Source organism: Diabrotica undecimpunctata, unplaced genomic scaffold (assembly GCF_040954645.1).
Source record: "Diabrotica undecimpunctata isolate CICGRU unplaced genomic scaffold, icDiaUnde3 ctg00003196.1, whole genome shotgun sequence".
Lineage (NCBI taxonomy): Eukaryota > Metazoa > Arthropoda > Insecta > Coleoptera > Chrysomelidae > Diabrotica > Diabrotica undecimpunctata.
The window spans coordinates 6049-15459 of NW_027314393.1; the positions used below are offsets into that span (position 1 = coordinate 6049).

Below are 9411 nucleotides of genomic sequence, written 5' to 3' on the forward strand. Positions count from 1 at the left end.
AAATACAGCCTTCCTCACTCCACGCATAATTTTCACATAGTCAGTGTGTTCACCTTCAACTCTGAAATTTGTTGTCCGATTCCAGTAAAGATTTCTAATTATTTTCACATCTTGGTTGTTAATTCCTATATCTGGAATAAGACAGAATCTAAAGATCTGTCTTTACACTTCTTTATTATAGAATAGCTTCTAGAATAAGGTAGATAAAGTTGTGGGCAGTGCATCTCCTTGTCTTAATCTAGTAAAAGACTCTGATAAACTTCCTTTCAGGGTTACTTATTTTAATGTTTCTTTTAAGGTCATTTCCACTAACTTAATCAATTTGGTAGGTATTTCGGCCTTATTGTTATTTTGTTCGTCTGGCTTGTGATTGTATCTCATTGGTATTTTCCTCTGGATTTAGCAGTTCCTCAAAATATTCTTCCCACATCTCTAGTTTGCTTGATAGATTATTAGATTAGGTTAGGTTAGAATATTATTATATTCTGCAGAAGACTTTGATCTCTTGGAAAAATTTTTAATCTCTTTGTTTATCATATGATTTTCTATATCTTGTTACCTCACTTCCCAGTATTACCATTTCTTTTTTCTATAGGTCAGTTTTGCCTTTTTCTTTGCTGCTTCACAACTCTTTCCCGTTTTTGTTGTACCTATATATAAAAGTTTATTTATTATATTACAATGTAATGTTTATTCGAAAAAATACGCGCTATCTCAGAGTAGGTTCGAATTTAAATCTGCCAATGCCAGTAATAAATTAGTGAAAAATGAAATTTTTATAAGTAAGTATTCCTTTTAATTTCAGTTAGAATTTATGAAAAGATATGGCTACATCAAAATGGACACTGGGGACTCCGAGGCACTATATACAGAAGGGGGAATCTCCGAAATTATCAAAGTAATGCAAAGATTTGGAGGCATTGAGGAGACAGGTGTATTTGATGATGCTACAAAAAGGGTAAGTATACATTATTCCAATTTCAGGAATTATATATACAGATCAATCGCCACGGGACTTACAAGGTTAAGTGTTTTCATTCTTTGGACAATTTTTTTAGTTTTAGGTATATAGTAATACCTAAATAGATTATGAAATTTTTTATGTTTTATGCAAATAACATCTAACAATATGTAGAGATCACAAATAATGTACATAACCTCAAAAACTCAAAACCTCCTGTCATGTCAAAAATCAGTATGTTCAAATATTATATTTTAGAAAGACCAAAATTCCTGGAGTTTTGGTATTTGAATAGCAAGATCTGGTTTCATGAATATACGTAAAATGCTCTGTAACCCCCAAACTATCAGTCTCAATGAGATTGAGAACACTAAAGTGTTATGTGCGGTCTCTATTACTATATGGCTGTGAGACCTGGACATTAAAACAGTATGACGTCAACAAATTAAATTCATTTGAAATGTGGATGTACCGCCGAATGCTAAGAATAAGCTGGACCAGCAGAACTACGAATGAAAAAGTACTAAGAGCAATGAACACACGCCCTCATCTGGTCAATCATGCGCCATAGGGAATTTGAGCAGCTCCAGGTAATATTTGAAGGCAAGATTGAAGGTGAAAGGGGCATAGGGCGGAAGAAAAAATCTTGGCTACGAAACATCAGTGATTGGACCCACATAAAAGGAAATGAATTAATTCATTAAGCCAAGAACAGTAAAAAATTTGCCGTATTGATCGCCAACCTCAACAGAGAAGGTACTTAGGAGGAGGAGGATAGGTAACAGCAAAATATCCTGAACTGAATTAGTATTTATGTAAGATGATGCTGCTCTCTTCGTTCGTTCTGAAAATGGAATATTATTTTCTTGAAAAGAGGATGCTTTCTGTTGGGATTCATGGTTAGAGTTTGATGGTCATTACAGCTGCAAAATCAGTTTCTTTAAAAACATTTTCATCTATAGACCAAATTCCACTAGCACGAAAAGCGTTCTGTTCACGTTATTCCGCAACCATTTTTAAATAAATTATTCATAAACATTTTGAAAGTCTCTACAGAATTCAACATCCAACGTTTAAAGTTTGTGTGTGGTGTGACTTGGTAACTGCAATAGCGTAATTCCATTATCCCTGGCAATTTGTAGAGCTTTTAGGTTTTTACTGTGGGTACTGTAGCCATCCAACAATAACAAAACAGGGGCTTCAGGGCTTGGCCTGTTTCAATGAAATGATTAAGCAGTGCCACAAAAAGATCGCTACTGATATATCCAGTATCGCTAAGTGACTACGTAATGCTGCCAGGCGGAGCACCTAATGAAAGTTCCTCTATTACAAATTGGTATCGGATGCCCAACGATAACGTAGAGTTTATAAGGAATTTTTTCATTCGTTGAAATGCGGACCTAGCATATTCTATACGAGCACGTATTTCGACCTCGTGGTCAAGGTCGTTTGTTATCCAGCAACCAAGATACTGGAATCTTTGTACTGGTTCTATATGTTTGTTATAGATACAAATATGAATGTCGACATTTGGTGCACGTGTAACAGCCACTACTTTTGTTTTATTTGTGTTTATATTCATTCCCAAGTTTTCTCCCTCTCTAGTTATGACATTCAAAAGTCGTTGTAAACCCTCAGCACTGTCCGCAATAATGACGGTGTCGTCTACGTATCTTAAGTTGTTTACGTATTTTTATTCCTTCTTCAATATTTCCGAGGGCATTTTGAAAGATCTTTTCGGAATATATATTGAAGAACAGTGGAGAAAGTACACAGCCCTGACGAACTCCTCTTTTTATTGGGAATTCTGCTGTCAGACGATTGTCCATTTTGATCGACGCCATTTGATCCCAATATAGTTTTTTAATAAGTGCTGCAGTGTTATGGTCTATACCATGTTGTGTTATGGTTTCTATGAGTTCTGTGTGTTTTACTCGATCAAACGTTTTTTCGTAGCCGATAAAAGAGAGAAACCCGTCTTTTCGCTGATCTCGGCATTTTTGTAGTAATATCTGGAGGCCAAATAACGCCTCCCTTGTACCAAGCCCCATACTAAATCCAAATTGATTGTCGCTCAGGTTTATATCGCATTCCCTGTATAATCGTTGGTGTACAATTTTGAGTCAAATTTTCAGAAAATGGCTCATCGGGCTATTTAATCTAAATTGTGAGCACCTATTTGCTTTATTTTTCTTGGGTATAGGTATAAATGTCGATCTAAGCCAGTCTTCTGGGAAGATTCCAGTGGTATATATTTTGTTAAATAATAGTGTTAACGTCTGAAGATTTTGTCGTTGATAAGCTTTATCATCTCTACGTATTTTTCATTTGGACCTGAGGCTTTTCGTGGCTTTGCCGTATTGATTGTTTTTGTAACTTCCGATTTTTACAAATTTACAATACGGTTACCTTAACTCTTTCTCGAGTTCTCGAATTGGACCGGTTCAATTTACTAGTCAATTGCTGGTCCAATTTAGGAAACCTTGTTCTAAAGCTAAACAATATCAAATTTTACCTACAATGGGTTTTACCAATAGGTTAGGTCACGAAAATAATCTCTAAACTATGGTCTCTTTAATTAATTTTGAGAAATAAAGATATTATAAAATAAATCACGAAAACACTAATATTTTCTCAATCGTTGTTTACAGCTTCACACGTTTTGAAACTCTAACAGGTTTCGGGATGTAGTTCTAATTGGTATTAACGGATAGCACCACTTGTCGGTTCGGTCAAATCTGCAAAGGTCCAATTTAGGAGCCGGTCCAATATAAGCGACCCTACCCTTCATGATAGTACCATTTTTTCATCGTTTAGCATAATATTCATTATAATAATACTACAACCACTAAAAACTAGCCAGTGGATTTTAACAGTATTTAAACCAACTGTGCTTTAATTTTGCGCATTGCAATTTTTGATATTTTTATATTGCGCCAAATTTTTATCGTAGAATCCTCATAACATTAACTTCTTTTTAGCTGATGACCTTACCCTCGGTGTGGAGTACCTGATATAATCCAAAATAGTCGTCAAAAACGATATGTACTAGGTCCTGAAAGCTGGGAAAAGAGGAATATCAGTTATCAGTAAGTTCATTTATCATTTACATGTTTAAATTATTATTCATATCTTTTATGAAATGAAAAAGTTTATGGCGCATATTCATTCACTTTTAGACCTTCCGTATCTTCCTCTTTCCTGTGTTTTTGACACTATTATTTTTTTTACTTATATATTCTCTTTCATTGTTTCTTTTGCTTTTCAGCATCGTCTTTGTGGCTATTTTTCTCAATAACTTCATTTTTGGCTGTATTTGTAGTACTTTTATGTCTTTTATTTATAAACTATATTTTTTTCCTGACTAATTTCCCTCGTTTCCCAAATTTCTAGATCTAGCTTTCCATCTTTTAATCTCATCATCTCCAATTCTTGTCATTTACAGAATAATACGTTTTCATCTCCAATTTTCTGCTCCTGATGTTCCATTGCCATAGTCTTCCATTTTTTAATATTTATTTCAAACTTCAATTTTTTAAATTTCGCTACATACACGGTTGTCTGTATCCGCATACAGAAATTCTTCTATTTGACTCTGCGTGCTGTTTTTTCGTTTTTTTTTTAGTTTTCTTTCTATCCCTTTCTATTATTCTCGTATAAAACTCAAATACTACTGATAACAGCCATATATCTTTAGAGTTTCCACACATGGCATCGACTCCTTTTTTTATATTGGGTTCAGTAAGTTGTTTTCCCCATCTTGTTATTATTTTATTTGTTCTTAATGCTTCTTCCATTATTTCCTGCAACCATTTCTTTCCTTATTTCCGTATCTACTTTATTATTTTGGGATCAATTTATCTGCTCCACTGACCATTTCTACTTTTATTCTACGTATTGCATTCTCTAATTCTTTAGTTCGTATTTCTTCCATTTAGTTACCATTTCTTTTTATTTTTCTATGGTTCTCTTTATATTTGTTTCTGTATTTTTTGCATAGCCCATATATTTCTCTTTATAATTATACATAAATATTGTATGGGTTGGATTGATAGCTTGGTTGACTGGCGGAAACACTTCAAAGTCTCAGTCAAACATTTTAATTTCAAACAGTTAAAAATTCTTAGCAGATCCGCAATTTTAAAACAGTAATCAGGATTATAGGAGTTAACTTTATGCTTCCCAATTATCCTTGGTCAATATATTCAAATCGCATGGTTTTACAATGCACATTAATTCTTCTACAAGAATTACTAAAACAGTATCTATCATAATTGATTATATTGTCACAGATTTCTCACTCCTTGATGTACGCTCTACAATTATTAATGCTTCATGATCAGGACTATCTAATCATGCAGCAATATATACCAAGTTTAACACTCTTAACAAATTATCCTAGAAAACCAAATGTTTAGGTAGGATTTTTTTCGCTCATAACTTTCGTAAATTCAAAAATTTGTGCTTGACTTCTGAGTGGCACTTTCCCTCTATGGACGTGGTTTATAATTTCATTGATTTTTTAGATAGGCTTGTCTGTATTTTCAATAGGGAATTTTCTTTAATTACAATTAAGTCAAAACATCACATACCCTGGACTACCAAAGGTATCCGCATATCAGCCAAGAATGTGCGTTCACTACTGTACATCAAGAAATTTACTACCAATGTCTTTGATACTAAATATATCTCCAAGCACAGAAGAACCTATCTAAAACTTATCAAAACAGCTAAAAAAATTTACTATCAAAATCGTCTGGAAAGCTCTAAAAACGTTGCAAGAGAAACTTGGTGCATAATAAACGATATTCGAAATAAAACAAACACAGCTCAAACATTTTTTCTTCCAAATCTGAAAATCTAAATGAATACTTCGTTAATGTGAGTAAAAATATAACATCAGCTATTTTGCCACAATAAGATCCTATTGCCTATCTCCCCAATTCAAAAAAGGTCTCGAATTCATTCTTTATAAGACCAGTTGATAAATCTGAACTGATCCAAAACAATCAGAAGTATCAAAATCAAATATTCCTGTAGTACTGATGGACTCTGTAAAAATTTTCTTAAATCTTCCAAAAAATGTGTTGGAAGTCCTGGTCTCACTAATTAGTGACTTCTTTGAAAAAGGTATATTTCCAGAGTGCCCAAAGACAGTCATTTTTATTCCCTTTCATCTTCTTCTTAAGGTGCCGTGCATTTCTGCGTAGGCGTCCACCGTACGTCGTCTTGTCAGGTGAGATGTTAAATAGTCAGGAATAAATAATTCTGTTTTCAGCAGCTTTGCGAAGCATTTCATAGCTGTGGATTCCTGTCCATTGTCGAATATTACGCAGCCATGACATTTTTTTTACGCCCCAGACCTCTCCTACCCTCTATCTTCCCTTCGAGTATCAGTTGCTGAAAAGTATATCTTTCTCCTCGTAATATGTGTCCCAAGTATGCAGTCTTCCAACTTTTTACATAACTAAAAAGTTCCCTATCCTGTAATCCCGCTCTTCTGGGTACTTCCTCATTTCTGATCCTTTCCGTCCATGATATTCTAAGCATTCGACGCAGGCACCACATTTCAAACACATTTCATTCCTTTTCATAAGAGTGGTGAAAATTAAATGTCTGCAACTATAGACCTATTGCCTTACTACCGGTCCTATCCAAAATTATTGAGAGACTTATAAAAGCCCGACTTATCTTCTTTCCCGTTGAAAACAACAACAAACCACATTTAGCACGTACTGAAGAAAATATTACGCGGACGATACTGTGATTTTAGCCGAAAACATTGAAGATCTTCAGAGACTGGTGACCAGAATAGCAGAGTATGGAAAAGAGTATGGTCTAACAATGAATGTCAAGAAGACGAAATTTATGAGAATATCGAAAACTCAAAGAAATAACGAGAATCTTCTAATAAACGAAACCAACGTCGAACAAGTGGACAAATATGCATACCTGGGAACAATGATTAACTCCACAAATGATTACAATCAGGAGATAAAAATAAGAATAGAAAAGGCTAGAGCAAATTTCAACAAAATGAGAAGAGTTCTATGTACCAGGGATTTAAAACTGGAACTAAGAGTTAGGTTGGCGAGGTGCTATGTTTTTTCGACCTTATTTTATGGAATGGAATCTTGGACCTTGAATGCTACATCAATGAAAAAACTGGAATCATTTGAGCTGTGGGTGTACAGAATAATTCTGAAAATATCATGGACAGAACACGTCACAAACAAAGAGGTTCTGAGAAGGATGAACAAAGAAATGGAAATTTTAAATTCAATAAAAACAAAAAAATTGGAATATCTCGGACATATTACACGTGGAGAGAAATACACCTTGCTCCAACTGATCATGCAGGGAAAGATCCAAGGAAAGAGAAGCATAGGGAAGCGTAGAATGTCATGGCTGCGCAACCTGAGAGAGTGGTACGGATGTACATCAAATGAACTTTTCAGAGCAGCCGTCTCAAAAGTTCGAATAGCTATGATGATTGCCGACCTCCGCCGCGGAGATGGCACTTCAAGAAGAAGAAGAAGAAAATATAGAGGCGGTAACGTATAGTGTACTCGAAAATAATGAAGAATCGATTCGTCGCCTTTCTCAACAGCGTGACTTGTCTTATGCAACCACTTGACGTATTTTACGTAAGGTTCTTGGTTTAAAAGCATAAAAAATTCAATTAGTGCAAGAACTGAAGCCGACCGACCTTTCGAATCGTCACCGTTTTAGTCTATGGGCTTTTGATAAGCTTTCAGAAGATTTACTGTTTTCGAGAAAATTTTGTTTTCAGATGAGGCCCATTTTTCTCTTAATTTAATACGTTAATAAACAAAATGCCCGTATTTGGGGTGATTAACAACCCAAAGAGGTTCAAGAGTTGCCATTACACTCTGAAAAAACAACTGTTTGGTGTGGTTTATGGGCTGGTGGAATCGCTGGTCCATATTTCTTTACAACAGAGACCGACCAGAATGTTACTGTTATGAAGTGGAGACCGTTATCGTGCCATGGCAATGGACTATTTGGTACCTAAAATTAAAGCTCGTAGTCTTGGCGACATTTGTTTCCAACAAGATGGCACCACTTGTCATACAGCCCGTAAAAGCATGGCTTTACTGCGAGAACGATTCAGTGAACAAATTATTTCACGCTTTGGACCAGTGAATTGGCCGCCTAGATCCTGTGACATCTCACCTCTAGACTCCTTCTGCTCTTGCTTTTGGGACTACGTAAAGTTAAAAGTCTACATGAATAAACCAGATACGATTGAGGCATTGGAGGCCAATATTACTCAAGTTATTGGTGAAATACTAATAGAAATGCCGGAACGAGTCATCGAGAATTGGAACTTCAGAATGAACCAACTTAATAGTAGTCATGGCCAACAATTAAAAGAAATTATCGTTAAGAAATAATTGTAAGGAATGGTTCTTTTGTATGATAATAAATATTTTTAAATAAAATTTATTTTTTTCCTTGTTTTTTCTTGTTGAAAAAAGTACCTCTAAATGAATCACCCTTTATAACCGATTATTAAGGTCTTATTTGTGAGCACTTAAGACACTTAGACCTCCTAAGACGGACCTATTATTAGGGCTCAGTGGTATTAAGAAGGTTGAAAAGAATTATAATCAAAACTTACCATTTCTATTGAAACTTTCATTTCTTTTCGCTTTTACATAATTATCTTGAGTTTTCTTTGAGTTTTATTACGATATCTCTAGTAGAAGGATGTACAGATGAGAAGAAAATATAATAGACTGATAAGTAAATGTAGGAAGTCATTCTGAAATATAAGAATTTTTAATTTCTAAGATAGTATTTTGTGCTTCTAATTTTTTGAATAATTTATTAACTATAAGTGCTACTGAGTTTAGTGGATAACAACTGTTTTTAGTTTAGCCAATTGGTCTCCAGTATTAGGGGAAGCAACCGTTCAAAAACATATCCAGAAAGCCTTAGATACATGGGGAGACTATGGAAGGTTAAACTTCTTCAGAAATCCTTCTCCAAATGCTGATATAATAGTACAATTTGCACAAGGATATCACGGAGACAGGTGAGTAAGAACATTGTCAAACTATAACGTGGGCTATAACTTTTGTATTTGTCTTCTAGTTTCCCCTTTGATGGCAGAAGTGGGATACTAGCACACGCATTTTTTCCTGATGAGTTAAATCAACTTGGAGGAGACATCCATTTTGATGCTGATGAACATTGGATCGACAAATCGCAGAAAGATCATGATGAAGATGGGACCGATTTCTACGTTGTAGCTTTACACGAGTTAGGGCACTCGTTGGGCCTTGCCCATTCTCCAGTTAGAAGTTCAATCATGTTTCCTTATTATCAGGGTTCTGACAGCAATTATCCTCCTCAATTGGGGTATGATGATATTTTGGCCATGTATGATTTATATAGTGAGTATTTACTCTGAGATAGCGCGT

At 34.9% G+C, this 9411-nt stretch overlaps 1 protein-coding gene across 1 annotated transcript; it reads left to right on the forward strand.

Moving 5' to 3' along the window:
- Positions 1-805: 805 nt before the first annotated feature.
- Positions 806-9384, forward strand: LOC140432195 (matrix metalloproteinase-24-like; the record flags this gene model as incomplete). The annotated part of the gene is made up of 4 exons (XM_072520020.1): positions 806-958; positions 3950-4050; positions 8862-9023; positions 9083-9384. Coding segments are annotated over 4 exons (718 nt in total), but the record flags the coding sequence as incomplete, so codon positions are not given.
- Positions 9385-9411: the final 27 nt, after the last annotated feature.